The sequence below is a fragment of the Sinocyclocheilus anshuiensis genome, unplaced genomic scaffold, assembly GCF_001515605.1.
Source record: "Sinocyclocheilus anshuiensis isolate Anshui unplaced genomic scaffold, SAMN03320099.WGS_v1.1 scaffold743, whole genome shotgun sequence".
Lineage (NCBI taxonomy): Eukaryota > Metazoa > Chordata > Actinopteri > Cypriniformes > Cyprinidae > Sinocyclocheilus > Sinocyclocheilus anshuiensis.
In genome coordinates this window covers 174531-191186 of record NW_015552601.1, presented here as the reverse complement: position 1 = coordinate 191186, position 16656 = coordinate 174531, and the positions used below count along the sequence as shown (strand labels likewise).

Below are 16656 nucleotides of genomic sequence, written 5' to 3'. Positions count from 1 at the left end.
AAACAGCTGATAAAAACATCACAAGTAATCCACACCACTCCAGTCCATCAGTTAACATCTTGAGAAACGAAAAGCTTGTGTCACAAGTCACAAATACATCAAGACATTTTTAACTACGAACTATTAATTCTGGCTAAAATACGAGACCATAATCCATAATATTGCTTTCTTGATTGAAAAAGTTGTCTCATCTGAATCAAGAGAGTAATATGCACAGCACCATTTAGAAGTGAAAACAGTCGAAAACATAACCAAATATGTTGTTGGATTTTGATGGGAGAGAACAACAGAGAATGGACGTTTTCACTGGAGCAAGCGTTATTATGGATAGAGGACTCATATTTCAGCCAGTATTTTAGGTTAACTTGTCTTAATGATGGCTGTGTTTCTTACAAACACACAGCTTTTCCCTTCACAAGATGTTAACTGATGGACTGGAGTGGTGTGGATTACTTGTGGATTATTGTGATGTTTTTATCAGCTGTTTGGACTCTCATTCTGACGGCACCCATTCACTGCAGAGGATCCATTGGTGAGTAAGTGATGTGAAGCTAAATTTCTCCAAATCAAACAAACTCATTTACATCTTGGATGGCCTGAGGATGAGTAAATATTCAGCAAATATACGCAGCATAAATCTAGATATCAAAGATATCAAGGGAAGGATCTCACCTGTGGTGAACTGACTGTGGTATTTGTAGAGCTTCACTAGTACAGGTGAAGGTACCACTAGGAAATCTCTTAGAGACATGGTGACTGAATGAGCCACCACAGGGAAACGCTCACACAACCGTCCGAGACCCTGTTCCACGAAACGCCATAAATGTTGCATTTTACCCTTAAATGTTCAAAATGAATTTCTTCAGTGCATTTTGAGTGGGGCAGAACTCTGGACACACCTGTAAGCAGCAGATGAGCAGAGGCATGTGAGCGATGATGACCTTACTGGACGTCTTGGACTGCAGCTTCTCGGACAGTTTTGTGCAGAGGTTTTCCGCACCTGGCAGAAACAACCCAAAAAAATGAACGGTTAGAGAAGTCACATGACACATATGTGAGGCACATAATACCAGAATCCTCTCGGAGTCTGACCCTGCTCCTCTGTGATGGCCCACACCATGAGGTCCACGCAGGCAGCGTTGGCCTGGCAGCGCAGTTTGAGCGGGTTCAGCTCGCTGTGCAGATACTCCACGTCATGCAGGATCCTCTGCAGCTCAGACTGACTGCTGCTGAACTGCTCCAGAACAAAGTCATGAACCTCCTTCACGAACGACACCTGCAGGTCTGTGCACATCAAACCATCACATAACAGCATAGCAAGAGTTCCTAAAACTAGAGTTACTGAAAGCCATATGTCTGAGAGATGTTAAACATCTGTGTGAAATTTAGTGGCTTACCTACAATAATAAAAATGAATAACAATTATTATTTGATTTATATTCAATTCAAAAATTATTTGATTTTATTCACAATAAATAATTATTTTATTTGATTTTGTAATTTATTAAAATACATGTAATAGAATAAAAACAACAATCTGTTTTAATTAACACTATTTAAATGTTTTAAAAAATTAAATTCATACATTACGCACTATTAACAACAATTTACCTTTCATGTAGTATAAAGTGTCCCTCAACATTTTAAAGATGGCCACATACAGCGGATCACTGAATGTCTTGTAGAACAGATTAACTGATGCATTGACCTGTAACAGAGAAAACAAATGTCCAGAAAGCAACAGACTGTCTTTTGAACAGAACAAAGCAGAAGCATCCAAATCAAAGCAGGTACCTCCAGAACTTCAACCATAGTCTGATCCAGTGTCTTCATAAAGGATTCTGACACAAACTGCTCGACCTATCCAAGAAGAGAAAGGAACCACAAAAATACATCACATAATATACTACAGTAGCGGAAAGCATTGCAGAGCACTGACCATTTGCAGAAGCTGCCTCAGTAAATCCAGCGGTACATCGAACCCTTTACTGTTGCTGCCTGTGAAGAGCGGCGAGACGGAGAAACTGGAGCTTATGGTGGAGAAGTAGTAGTCGGGGTCCACAGCGCTGCCATCCGGCAGATACGAGCCAGCTGGAGCACAAAAAGAAAACCAGGTTAAGACCCATCAAACCTAGACAGCATTTCTGGGCATCAAAGGCTTGTCTAAACATGTCATCTGCACTTAAAATACTATCTAGTAAGCAAAACTAATAGCAAAAACTCTATTCTTTTTAAAGTTACCTTCAAAATAAGGAGCAGAAGGGTCAGCAGGAGAACTGGGAGGAAGTTCGGCACGTTCTGGACTGGCCTAGAAAACAAAAAGAGGCCATTATTAACAAAATCACAAATTCAACAAATGCTAAATCATATAATCTAGTATTTGATATGATTTTACGCGATTATATTTTATATATTTTTTTGTATTTCAATTGTATATAATGCTTTTTTTGATCTCACATGTCTATATAAGCACCTTTAACAACTGCTTAACAGAACTTGCTTTTTTTTTTTAAATACTGTTTTATTACTATTCTTTCCTATCAAAAGTTTGTATGTGATAGAGTATTATTTTACGTTTTAATCATAGGACACTGGTTGGCATGGGTTTCTGCAGGTTTCTGTGAAGGTAAATTTAAGACACAATTTGAGGAATAAATGGAAGGGGTCAGGGACACAAAGAAATTCATCAGAATGAAGTTAGCTTACTGTATTAAACAAGAACAAGTATCTGCCAACTTAGAAAATGACCTTTCCAAAGGGAAAGCAAGTTTATTTTTCTAACCACACTAACAGATATTTTAAGCTTGTTTTAAGCTTGCTTCAATTACTAAGAAAATAAGTCTTCATATCTTCTTTTAGCATCTCAAGTAAATGTATCTTGATCTAAGAATGTTTAGAGATTTGTACTTGAAAAAAAGACAAAAATACTGATATTTTTTGCAGTGTATGCAACATAAATTTGAATGAACTGAAAACTTTCTGCTCCGGTTTAATACATTTCTAGGCCTCAGTCTGTGGATGCCTGTATTTCTGATCGCTGCGCTCTCATTTTAAAGATGCGGACGCTCTCTGCTGGTACCTGTTGTGAGATGCTGGAAACGCTGCTGGTTTTACGGCGTAAAGTGTCACTCTGGCAGACAGTGAGGAGCGAGCTGGGTAGAATGGAGCGGAAATCGTTAAAGGATCGTCGTCGGGTCACTTCCGCCCCGTCTCCTGCGCCCAAGGGCTGAGGACTGACCCGTGGGAAGAGTTTAGACAGCAGCGGCTCCTCTGTGTTGCAGTAGCGGCCAAACGCTCGCACCACGCCGAGCAGACAGGGCACTGTGTATTTACACAGGTATTCTGGGGAGGAAAACCAGAAGAGAGTATTTTTATTCCACACTAATATTTAAGTCAACCTGAAATCAAAATTGCCCCGATTTATTTATTTAAATTCATTTTGACTAACTGTAGCCTGTCGTATTGTGATTAAAAAACAATTACATATACATAAAATATATATTATATCATTATCTTTTCAAATTATATACACTACCAGTCAATAGTTTGGAATAATTATGAGTTTATAGTGTTTTTGAAAGAAGTCTCTTCTGCTCACCAAGGCAGCATTTATTTGATCAAAAATACAGTAAAAAGAGTAATATTATTACAATTTGAAATAACCGTTTTCTATTTGAATATGCTGTAAAATATAATTTATTCCTGTGATGTAACGCTGAATTTTCAGCACCATTACTCCAGTCTTCAGTGTCACATGATCCTTCAGAAATCATTCTAATATGCTGATTTACTGCTCAATTTATTATTGACTATTATTTAGAATAATAACAATTATTATTATTACTATTATTAATTAAAATATATTAAAATTATAATAAACTGTTATTCTAAATTGCTATAATATTTCACAACATAATTGTTTATGTTAAAAAATATTTTTAAAACATTTTAAAAATCTGTCCTACCCCAAATATTTGTACAGTACTGTCATTAATTATAAAATGTTAACCAATAATATAATGTTTCAAGATCCAATCGATTCTAGATAGATACAATAAAATGCCATCCTTCATTTTTGGTCTGTCTCACATTATGAAAGCTATGAATTTCATATAAACAAGGTATTCAGGATGGGAAGAAAACACTGACCTTTATCTTGGCCTTCGATGTTCTGACACGTTTCCTGTAGCACCTGCATGAGGTTCATCACAGCCTCCAAAATCTGAAAGAGATTTGAAAGGAAACTAAATACATCAGTGCTGCTCTTTTCCCTGTAGACCTCAGTCAGGGTAGATACACGGCAGAATTAATGTGACATGAGTGAATATGAAGCTGTGAGAGACATTGTATTGTTGTATTCCCAGGTGGCCTTAGCTCAGCTAGTGACATAACACAACCTATCAGCAATTAAACTTCTCTTTTTAAATACACTAGGACAGCAAAATCAGTAACAGAAACAAGGAACTACACACTTATGACAACAACATGTCTTGGTTGCAGATTCATTCAGATTAGCAAATAAAACTACAGCAAGCAAAGTCATCATGAACACACCTGGATTCGCATGGACTCGTCCATCTGAGCAACGTCTGAGAGCATGGTCACCAAACAGAAGGAGAAGTTCTCCGCAACGGGAAGCGTTTCTGAAACCACAAAGATGAGAGACATGTAAGATCGGGAACAACTGAGAATGCAATCAGGAAATGTGATAAAAAAGACCAAAATATATTTTTATACCTCGTCCTTTTCTCTCCGAGCTCTCCTCGATCCATTGCACCCTGGGTAATCCCTTCAGCAAACCCAACAAGTACGGGACAATAGCGTCCTTGTGCTGGAGGAGCAAATAAACATTCAGTTCAGGACTACAGACCATTATTGCTCATAAACTCATTGATGAATGAATTCACTTTGATTAACATAACACTACTAAACTTAATTAGTTTGATATGTGACCCTGGACCACAATAACAGTCATAAGGGTTGTTGTTGTCCATGTTATGACAGGACAATATTTGACCGAGATACAACTATTTGAAAATCTGGAATCTAAGGGTGCAAAAAAAATCTAAATACTGAGAAAATCGCCTTTAAAGTTGTCCAAATGAAGTCCTTAGCAATGCATATTACTAATCAAAAATGAAGTTTTGATATATTTATGGTAGGAAATTTACAAAATATCTTCATGGAACATGATCTTTACTTAATATCCTAATGATTTTTGGCATAAAAGAATAATCCATAATTTTGACCCATACAATGTTTTATTTGCTATTGCTAAAAATATACCCAAGCGACTTAAAGGAACACTCCACTATTTTTGAAAATAGGCCATTTTTGAGCGAGATGCTAACGGTCTAATCAGATTCAATGATCTATGTTAAGCTACAGCTAAAAGTGCTACCGCCAGACCCGGAGATCGGCTGAACGGATTCGAAAACGGTAAAACTCATCTGTTTAACTCTACGGGAGTTGGAAAATGAGCCTATTTTCAAAAATAGTGGAGTGTTCCTTTAAGATTTCCTTAAGGTTTTGTGGTCCAGGGTCACATATTATTTTTATTGTAAAACACTTTGTGACTCCTTGTCTGTGAAAGGTGCTATATAAATACATTTTACTTACTTACACTGTAGTAGTACTACATTAACATTTTTTGTTTCTGTATTATTCCTTTAATCAATGAAGCTGAGGAGAGCGACTGTGTTAAAACCAGTACCTGCAGCTCAGACTCCACCAGGAAGATGCCGAGGGCGATCACAGCATCTCTCCTCCGCTCATCCAGCTGGAAAACACCACGGATGTCCACGGGACACATGCATTGTAGCTTCTGGACCTATATTAGACAAATATGCAAATGTATTTAAACATGTCATCTTCATCATTCAGAAGCAGTGAGAGCCAGAGTGCCATTGTCTTTCATTTGTATAAATAACTAATCATGCATTTTGTGCGTCAAACTACCAAGTTGAACATGATGACACCACTAGAGTTATATTACTGTTAACTAAAACTAAAATTATTAAAAACATTTTTTGTTAATTGAAATAAAGGCCAAATTAAATCAAATATAAATATGAGATGAAAAGCTACTAACTGGAAATAAATAAAAAATAAAACTGGATTTTAAAAAATAATAAAACCTAAATCATAATAAATATATATATATCTATATATAAAGACAAAAGCACATAAAATTAATAAAAGCTAAACTAAAATTAAAGCTGAAAATATAAAAACAAAAAATTATTTAATTTAATTGAATAAAAACTATAATAGCATATAAATAATACTAAAATAACACTGGACACCACTCAATAACACAACAGGTGCACACACATCATAAAAACTTAATGATGCAAGATTATGTACAGAAGTTCACCAATGTGTAAGGAAGTTTATAACATACTTCCCTTTAAAACAGACTATTGATCAAGCCTTTCCTGTTTTCAGATAAACATGTACATTTCAGAATTATAATTTATTATCATTTTAAATCATTCCTTCAGAAGCAATAAGGGTCAAACTATGTCATGTAACCAAAAAGGTCCCAGAAAACCAGCATACATAGAGAATCTCACATGCAAAACTGACTTTTAGGACACCAGTGTGTCGCATATTTGGTTTTAAATGAGAGCACCTTTGCAAAGATTCACTGAGGCTCAGAAAATGTTTTCTTCTCAGAGTCACAATGACTTTTCTATAGAGATCGGCCCTTGAAACACCTGGTTTTTCACGTCCTGTCAGACAGTAATAACAACACAGCACTGTGATGTGTCAGGGTTAATGCATACTTTACATCTCTGAGCTATAAATGACCACAAAAACACATCAGCCAACACAGCTCTGAAATACATTTATAAATCAATAAGCAGTTGACCAAATCTGACATACTGTATAAATGTGGTTTAATTTGTGTTTTGAATGATCTAAAAGTACACCTTTCACTCACAACAAAAATATTCTGTATTATTATTATTATTATTATTATTAAATTGATAGTTTTATGCTGTCACTGATTATTTTCTATAACTGTATTGTAAGTGTAACGGATCAATAAAGCATTTAAAATAAGCAATCATGTAAGTGATTATTAAATTGAATTCTTGTTTCAACGTATTATATTGATGATTAAACGTGGGTATTATTAATTAATAACGTAAATATCTCTTCAACCCTTAAATTGGGGGGTTCATGAAAAAGAGCTAGAAACTAGCAAAGCAATGACTGTATAAAGCATTGTCAGTCGATTTGAATCGCTGGTCTTTAACATTTGGATATACATGTTAATAAAGGTTATATAAATAAGAGAGGATGTCAGATATTTCATTAAACTTTGATTTGTTTTGGTTGTGTTAGCTGTTAGCTTCAGATGCTAATAGGAAATAAAACTCTCACCTTGTCAAAAGGAGCGGGTCGATGAGCAGCCAGAGAACGCGCGAGAGACAGAACAGTATTAAAATAAAAACCCCGCGACGTCCCTTTCGAAGACATTATTCATTTAATATTAAAAACAAACAAATATCTACAGCAATGACTGTATAAAGCATTGTCAGTCGATTTGAATCGCTGGTCTTTAACATTTGGATATACATGTTAATAAAGGTTATATAAATAAGAGAGGATGTCCGATATTTCATTAAACTTTGATTTGTTTTGGTTGTGTTAGCTGTTAGCTTCAGATGCTAATAGGAAACTCTCACCTTGTCAAAAGGAGCGGATCGATGAGCAGCCAGAGAACGCGCGAGAGACAGAACAGTATTAAAATAAAAACCCCGCGACGTCCCTTTCGAAGACATTATTCATTTAATATTAAAAACAAACAAATATCTACATCTTAAAATGAAATGTTCATCAAGTGACAGCAGATGAGATCTGCGACTACGGAAAGCCCGAGTGCACATTTTACAAGGTCACCGTATATGTGCTGCAGCATTTACGAGTTCACTTTTTTGTTTCTCTGCTGAAATTATACTTTAATATACAACAGTACTCCTCAATAAAAAAAAAAAAAAACTAATAATGGCAAAACAGTTTTGCAATGTACCCACACAGAGCAATTTTGGTCAGATTTTTTTTTACTGTTCTCATTTTGTAATTGTAAGTGACCTTTCTTTCTGTTTTAAAGATGTTTTTCTTTGAACTGTTTGACTACTACATTTCACATAGGCCTACACAAAAAATAAATAAATTAAAACAAAAAACTGGCCCTATAATTCTCTTTTTTTTCATTCAAAGTTGATCTAGACTAAAGCTCTGTTAATCCTAAAGCAGTCAAGAATGTATCTCTAGTCTATATTCATCCTATATGTCTTCTCAAGGTGTAAATTTATTACTTTTTTTAAACCTGGCAACACATTTGTATCTGTGTATACTTCTTTCGTTCTCTTAAATTATTCTAATTAAATTAAATAAATAATCTAATTATTTAATTTTTCAATATGTATATGAATGGTCCTATTGTCTGCTTTTAAACTCACTTTAAATATATAAAGCCATTTCTTTTAATAATTTCAACCTGAAAATAGGCATGAAAACACAATTTTTTAAATATTTATTTTTTAATTTGTTAAAAATCAATTTAAATATGAAACTAAATATCATTATTAATTTATCTAATTATTTTTGGTATTTAAATTATTTTTTTCTTTTATTTATTCTTAATCTCACTTTAAACGTGTTCATTGGTTTGTTTTTTGGATATATTTTATCTTATTTTTAACTATGTAATTTTAGCTGTGAATCATTTATCCTGTTTGTCTATACTTCGTTTTTTTTTATGTCTATCTATCTATCTATCTATCTATCTATCTATCTATCTATCTATCTATCTGTCTGTCTGTCTGTCTGTCTATTTATCTATCTGTCTATCTATCTATCTATGAATAAATAAAGCAGACTCATTTATCCAGTCAGCATAATTTATTCTGAATTAGAACATGAACTGAAGGCACATTATTTTTCATTAGCATGACAATTAATGCATATTTTAGGTCACACGTTTGGAATGCATTCTGATAACTTTCACAGAAACACATCAATAAAATCCTGTTTATTCCCACTACTGTTTCCTGGCCCAACATGGGTCGCCTATGCCTTACTGTTCACAAAGTCAAATAAACACTAGATCAAGATTTGACTGCAACACGGTATCATTTAGACATATGACATTACAGTACATCTAAAACATGTCTTTTAAGAGTCAAGAACCACAGGCAGTCAAACCTCTTCAAGACTGTACATTCAAGACTGTTACTCTCCCACATGACGTGCGGTGAAGGCAAAATACATGTATTTAGTATTTCTAAACTCTAAAACAGTTGCATACTACAAGTTAAGCCACTCGAGTTTTCTGGTCTGCTGTGACAAACTAGCCAGAGTTTTGAAAACAATGCTGAAAAGTGAACATCCGCTTTATACAATGTCTGTTACACGTCAGTCTGCAGTATACCTCTGTTGTCAGTTTTTACAGATTTGTGAGAACGTCTTGAGGTAGGAGAGCAGAAGGAGAAGAGGAAGAGAAAAACAAGCACGCTGAATCGTCTTTAAGGCATGGACTGATCCGCGATCAGCTTTTAAGAGGCTCTGGTTTCACATCATTAACAACATTCAACGCATGTTAAAGAAGTAAATATTGTATTTGAGTGATCTGGCTCTTTGGTGACGCTCGCTTGGGTGAAACAACACTGTTCAGTTTTTAAAAGCTGTTGCATGTGTTGTGGTGTTGATTTCAGAGAGTTATTGTATATGTCACTGTTCTTATGCTATACTGTTACAGCAGGAAATGATTTAATGTAAACAAGTAGAATTACAAAAAATAGATTATATGATGTATATTAATATAGGCACTTAAAATAATCACTAAACCTGGATTACTACCAAATGTCAAAGTGCATGTATCATATGTACCACTAATACTTGTCAAAAGTTATGATTTGTAGAAGTTTTTAATGAAGTCTCTTCTGCTCACCAAGGCTGCATTTATATGCTCAGAAACACAGTAATATTGTGAAATATTATTATAATTTCAAATAACCATTTTCTATGTGAATATATGTTCAAATGTAATTTATTTCTGTGGTCAAAGCTGAATTTTCAGCATCATTACTCCAGTCTTCAGTGTCACATGATCTTTCAGAAATCATTCTAATATGCTGATTTGCTGTTTAAATTGTAATACTATTTCACAATATTACTGTTTTCCCTGTATTTTTGAGCTTAGAAATGCAGCCTTGGTGAGCAGAAGAGACTAGATTAAAAACAGAAATCGTAATGTTTCCAAGTGTTTGACAAGTACTGTATTGGGTATAAAACACATTTGTATCTCATAATTAAAAGCTTTGGTGATTTTTTTTAGATGAGGTTAATTTATGCATTTTAGACTACAGGTTAAGATTTTTCTAAAATACATATTCTGTTTCTTAAATTGCACGGTGTTCAGATTAGGCTCTCAGCACTTAGTATATAATCACATGTGAGGAAAACAAAATTAAAATACATACAATGGAAACGTATATTATTTGCTGGTAAACTGCACTTTAGAAAATAATATTGTTAAAACTACAATTACATTTTCTATGATACCTAATGTTTAAAAAAATAAAATAAAATTTGAGTGAGTCTCCCTAAAGATGTTATTTTCCATAAAAACCATTAAAAAAAAAGTCTAATATTTAAATTGGTCTTTGGGGTAAAAACTAGTTTTCAAGTATTTGGTGTCTTTCTAACATTAGTTGGGAAAATCTCTCCCTCTGTTGATTAAATGATGGTAATTAAGCACATTCCAGTGACTTTCTGTGTCGTCTGCCGTTGGCAGATATTTTGGCTGCTGAGTAAAGGCTCTATGTTGTCACACCGGTATGATGTCATGAAGGCCAGACTCCGCCCATCAGCATCACGCCTCCATTAATCCGTCTTCCACACCTTGTTGAGAACTTTAACCACTTCCTCGTAGATTATGAACACTATAGCCACGTCCATACAGACCCGGCCTAACCTGGGCACGGTGCCTTTGTAGAATCTACAGGAGAGAGAGAAAACGAAGCCAGCACGTTTAAGTGAATACATAAGGATGAATCACAGGAAATCTTTCATTATGCATTACAGTAATGAGAATTTGGTGAGAGTATGTGCTGAAAACAATGTCAAAAATGTGTATGTCTTCATGAAAAATAGAATTTCATAATTTGTTCTTTTGATTTGGGGGTAAATTGGGAGCCCAGATGTTTTTATGAAACCGTTACAAAATGTTAAAAACTAACCAGGTTGAAATTGAAGTTCTAAAATGAGTTAAACTGAAATAAATAAAATTAATTAATTATTTCTATAAATTAATAGAAATTATATTTCTAACTAATTTTACTCATTTTAGAATTAGTCATTTTAGTCAATTAATAATTTTAGAACTAATAAAAATGATAAAAGCACATAAAATTACTATAACGTCAACTAAAATAAAATGTGAATAAAAATTTTGTCATAACTTTTGTCAAAAATTTGTAATGGTCTTAGAAATACTGTTTTTTATTAACAACATGACTTATTTTAATGACAAAAAATTTCATTTTGATTTTAGTTTAAATTTGAGCAATTTTATTATGTGCTTTCATCATTTTTATCACATGCTTGCTTACAAAGCTGGTCCTTATTTAAAACTAAAACTATTATTGATCATTTTCTGTAATTGAAATAAAATAAAAAATAATTATTATGAAGTTTAAACTGAAAAACTTAAAAAATAAAACACTTCTAACTAACTGATATAAGCTGAAGTTGAAGTTCTAAAATGACTAATACTAAAACTGAAATAAAAATACATTTAAGCTAGAAAAATGAAAACTAAAATAAACAAAATTACTAAAACTTAAATTAGAATAAAATGAGAAAATTTTGTCATTTAAAATAATGTCGAAAATTTACAATGGTCTTAGAAATAGTGTTTTTATAAAAAAATATATATATATTTTGTTATGGGTGAATTTACTCCAAGGCTTTTTTTTTTTTTTTTTTTTTCTTTTAATTTTTGGGTAAATAATGACTGCAAATATTTTCATGAGATTCACCCATAAATATCTCCATCAGGTACTTCGTGCTGGTGTCATGTTTACTTACGCAGCCGGTCCTTCATGTTTCATGATTTTGATGGCGCAGTCAACTGTGCTCTTATATTTGTGAGCTTCCAATCCCTGAAAACATCATACAAAACAATATTCAACTGTCCTGTTGATGTTTTACAACAGTCTTGCTTTCTGCTTATTACACACCTGCATTCTCGTTTTGATCACGTCCAGTGGTGTATTTCCAAACACGCTTGCCGCTCCAGCAACGGCTCCAAACACTCCGGTCACGAGGGGGTTAATAGTCTTCTGGGGGTTATCACCTAGTTTTAGAGTGAACACAGTGGTCATTGTAGCCACACTGTTTGATCAGCACACAAAGTACTTATAGAATGCTAATTATAGATTGTGCTTCACACCTTTGTACCAGTTTCTGAGAGCGGTCATTACGTAGAATCGGATGGCCTGGTTTGAGCCCTGCTTCAGTACTGTTGCGGTCAGTCCCTGATATGTTCCTTTGAGTCCTGTGAAAACAGACGAGAGTTTTACCAACTCTAAATAAAGTTTTCATTCTACTCTTATGATGGGAATTTAGTAAATGCTAATTTGAAAAAATGAACTAAAAAAAAAAAAAAAAAAAAAAAAAAAAAAAACTAAAACCAATGATTAATATTTTCAGTAATTTTAATAAAAGCTATAAATAAATAAAATATAAATATTAGATAAAAAACTTCAACTTTAAGAACACTTTAGAAAATTAGAAATGTTGCCTTGGTGGTTAAGTGAAATAAACAAGTTTAAGTTTAAGTATTAAAATGACCAAAATTAAACTGAAATAAAAATAAAGCTACATAGAAATGACAAAAGCACGTTGACTGAAAACGTTGACTGAATTTAAAAAGAAAACTGAAAATATAAAAATAAAACCTAATCAAAAAACAATACTATAATTTATAAATAATACTAAAATAACATTGCTTCATGCTAACAAAAACTGTTTGCACTACAAAATTTTGTAAAACATTTCTGGGGTGGTTTCATAATAAACATAGCTATAATAGTAAATATATACTATGATAACACTTATGAAATAGTCTAAATAAAATGTAGAAAGCAGCCAAGAATGTGTTTTTATAAAGTGACATTTATAAAGTTCAATTTCAGCTTATAATCAGTGTTATTTTAGTATCACTGATTACTGTTAGTTTTTATTTTTTCACTTTCATTTCATGTAATTTTGTTGCGTTTTTGTCATTTTGAGTAGTTTTAGACATATGTCTATATAATTTTATTAATGTTTCAGTTTTAGTGATTTTAGAACATAAGAAGTTAAAGTAAACTAAAATACGAAATGTTGCCTTGACAACTGGCTGGAATAAAATGTTTTATTTCAATCAATGTTTATTTTATTCGAACGAATGATTTTTATGGTTTTAATTTTATTGTGAGTTAACTATAATAACCGTGTAATTTCTCACTGTTCAGATGTATCAGTTGTAAGTGTGTTTGGTCTCCAGGCGGTGGCGCTGCAGACTAAACAACCCACTATCCACATGTACCTTGTGTTCTGACTATTTCCCTCACGCCATGGAAAAATCCTCGGTACTTTGGGTTCGCTGAGGTCTGATCGTGGATGAATTTGACCTGAAATTAAACCAAAACATTAGATTTATATCAGTGTTAATTCAACCAGAAATGGTTATACTTCACATGTATTTCAAAGATATGTGTAGAATGCATTAAAAGCTGCAATGTAAGCTATATGCCTCCTGAGTGTATGTTAATGCATCAGTTTATTCTTGTACATAACTGGTAAAGCACAGGTAAACTGTTCTACTTTTTGCATTAGTGTGGAATTTCTTATAGTGCGTCTAGACAGCAAGTGAGCAATGCAATGTGACTAAAGTCAAATGTTGCACTGCTCACTCTCAGCGTAATCTTTAGCACTAGGCCTCTAACTATCAATGCATGCTAAAAGCATCAGCATATCACGTCGCACACCTTTACAGTCTCCATAGGACACACCACGACTATAGCCTCGGCCACTCCTGCGCCCAGACCGCAGATCAACCCCTGCGTGCTGTCCAGCTTCCCAGACTCATCCCTCATCTTGTTACTGAGGAATTCAAACATCCCAAACCTGCAGACAAACACAAAACGTTACTAAAACTGTAACTCAAATGAAAAAGAAAAATGAAAATATAAAAATAAAACCTAATCAAAAATAATAATAATTCATATATAAATAATACTAAAATAACATTACTTCATGCTAACATGATTTTTTAAAAACTGTGTGCTCTATAAAATAATTTTGTACTTTGCAAAACCTTGTTTACAGGTAGGATAAGTGAAATGAGTTAATAAATCTAAATAATAAAGAACTATACATATAAATAATAAATTATTTATTTATATTTATAATATTTTTATAAAAATCAATTTTATATTTATATATATTATATTTTTATTTTTACAATATTTTTAAATGACTAAAAACATCTGCACACACATACACATAGCTGATTTAAATTTGTATGTCAGGTTCCAATATTTTTAATTAATAGATGTAAATGACTTAATAGTTTACAAATGTAAATGTAAATGCAAATGTAAAACCCTAGCTGGACTGGCTGATATGTCATGTCAGTGAGCAAGTAGTACTCTACAAAAAGACTCATCTCGTCGATGAATTGTTGTAGAGCAGAGCTCAATTAGAAACGGTGGGCAGCTCTCAGCTGGCATAATGTCAGACTTCACACTGACAGTCAAAGGCTTATCCCAGCGGGTCAGGAAGCGCTCACCTCACTGCCGCTTTGGGAATGGAGCCATAGACCAGAGAGCTCAGACCGCGGTACAGACCCTTCACCCCATGATCACGCACCGTCTGCTTCACACAGTCAACTGACGAGACAGGACAGAAGAATTACACCACTTCAATATCATTATTCATCCTCCAAAACAGAGCCACTCGCAGTCTAATCTCAGGCATTTAAATTGCTAATATTTTGGAAACGTGGGTAGTGATGAATTATTAATAGCATTAATTTCCTTTTCAAATCGTTCTGATCTGATTCTGAGTAATTCATTCAACATTTCAAAAGAGAACATGACCAGACTGTCGAAATGTGACACTGCTTGGTTGCAAGCGTGCGATTGGCTAATAAATGAACCTGGTTGAACAATCCGTGCTGATAAACTTGTTGTGAAAATGGGCCACAAAGTCCAGCGGCTGATAAACCTGAACCCTGTACCTGAACCCTGTACTTTGAGCTTTCAAACCGGCTTGGACTCGGTCTCTGCCGATGAACCATGTGTTTTTACACACAATGATTAAACGCAAGTGTTTGGAAAGCTCTCAGGACAAGGCAGATGCAATTAGAATGAAAACCACTGCTGAGTGTTTAGTTTAGATAATAACATGAAGTCATTAGAGTAAATACACACCGATGCCTTTGTAGCGAGGCGGGTTTGCCTTCTCATCTAACTGAAGCTGAGTTTTCACATACTCTGTAGGAAACGTGATGCAGATTTCAATGCCTCCAGCAATCCCACCTGCAAAACACAGAGAATTTATTAATAGTGATATTTACAATATAAGCCACAAATCAGGGTTATTTCAGTTAAAAATTAAGAATAAAAATAATAACCTAAAAAAAAATTGTTACTTGAAATAAAAGAGGTTAACTGAAATAATACATACATACAGCACACACACACACACACAATATATATATATATATATATATATATATCATCCAAAATACATTTTTGTTTACATATGTGTGTGTACTGTGTATATTGATTATATATATACAAATACACACACATGCATGTATATTTTTAAGAAAATTATGTTATGTTTATGTTACATTTTTTTACATATAAATTATATAAATATATACATATAAATACATGTAAATATTTTTAAAACATATACTGTACTGTATGTGTGTGCATTTATATGTACATAATAAATATACACAGTACACACACATATATTAGGTAAACAAAAGCTTTTATTTTGTATGCAATTAATTGCGATTAATCGTTTGACAGCACTAATATATATAAATGTAAACTCATTTTCTAATTTTCATTTAGTTCAACTTGATGTACTTAAAAAATCACTAAACAATTGTACTAAACTATTTCCCTGCTCTCTCTGATGGGTGTGACTGTGAAACAAACGTCCTGCTCTTTAATCAGATCTCAACTTTGCGGACACATTTACACGCTTCAGGTGATCGATCAAATGAATCTGATTCAACCTGCAGACATTATTATACGCTGTATACAGTCCAGAGGAAAATATTACTGCTCTTTCATAACTCAGAAGTGTTAATGGAGTTATTTTTCATTTAGGTATCAACTTTGTCTAAGGTGTTTCTACTAAAATAACCACGAATGAGTAAACATTTGTCATACTGTAAGATTATAGAGCGATAAAATGATTGTGGATAGCAGAGCAGTGTTTGAGTTCATATTGAGATCTTTGGTCACATTTGAGCACAGTTGGAGACATTGCTGTGATCTCTAGAGGAGACACATGAGATATTATGAAAAAGACTTTTTCTCAGGAGAAACATTGGAGGGCTTCAAACTT

The 16656-nt window shown here is 33.5% G+C and overlaps 1 protein-coding gene and 1 pseudogene across 1 annotated transcript; both read right to left on the bottom strand.

The window, feature by feature from the left end:
* LOC107665757 (phosphatidylinositol 4-kinase alpha-like) overlaps positions 1-7864 on the bottom strand; it is a 43766-nt pseudogene extending 35902 nt beyond the window's left edge.
* Positions 7865-10349: 2485 nt separating this feature from the next.
* Positions 10350-15612, bottom strand: LOC107665756 (tricarboxylate transport protein, mitochondrial; the record flags this gene model as incomplete). Its single annotated transcript, XM_016456767.1, has 8 exons — positions 10350-11014; positions 12106-12179; positions 12258-12373; positions 12470-12574; positions 13610-13694; positions 14052-14190; positions 14855-14954; positions 15498-15612. Coding segments are annotated over 8 exons (849 nt in total), but the record flags the coding sequence as incomplete, so codon positions are not given.
* Positions 15613-16656: the final 1044 nt, after the last annotated feature.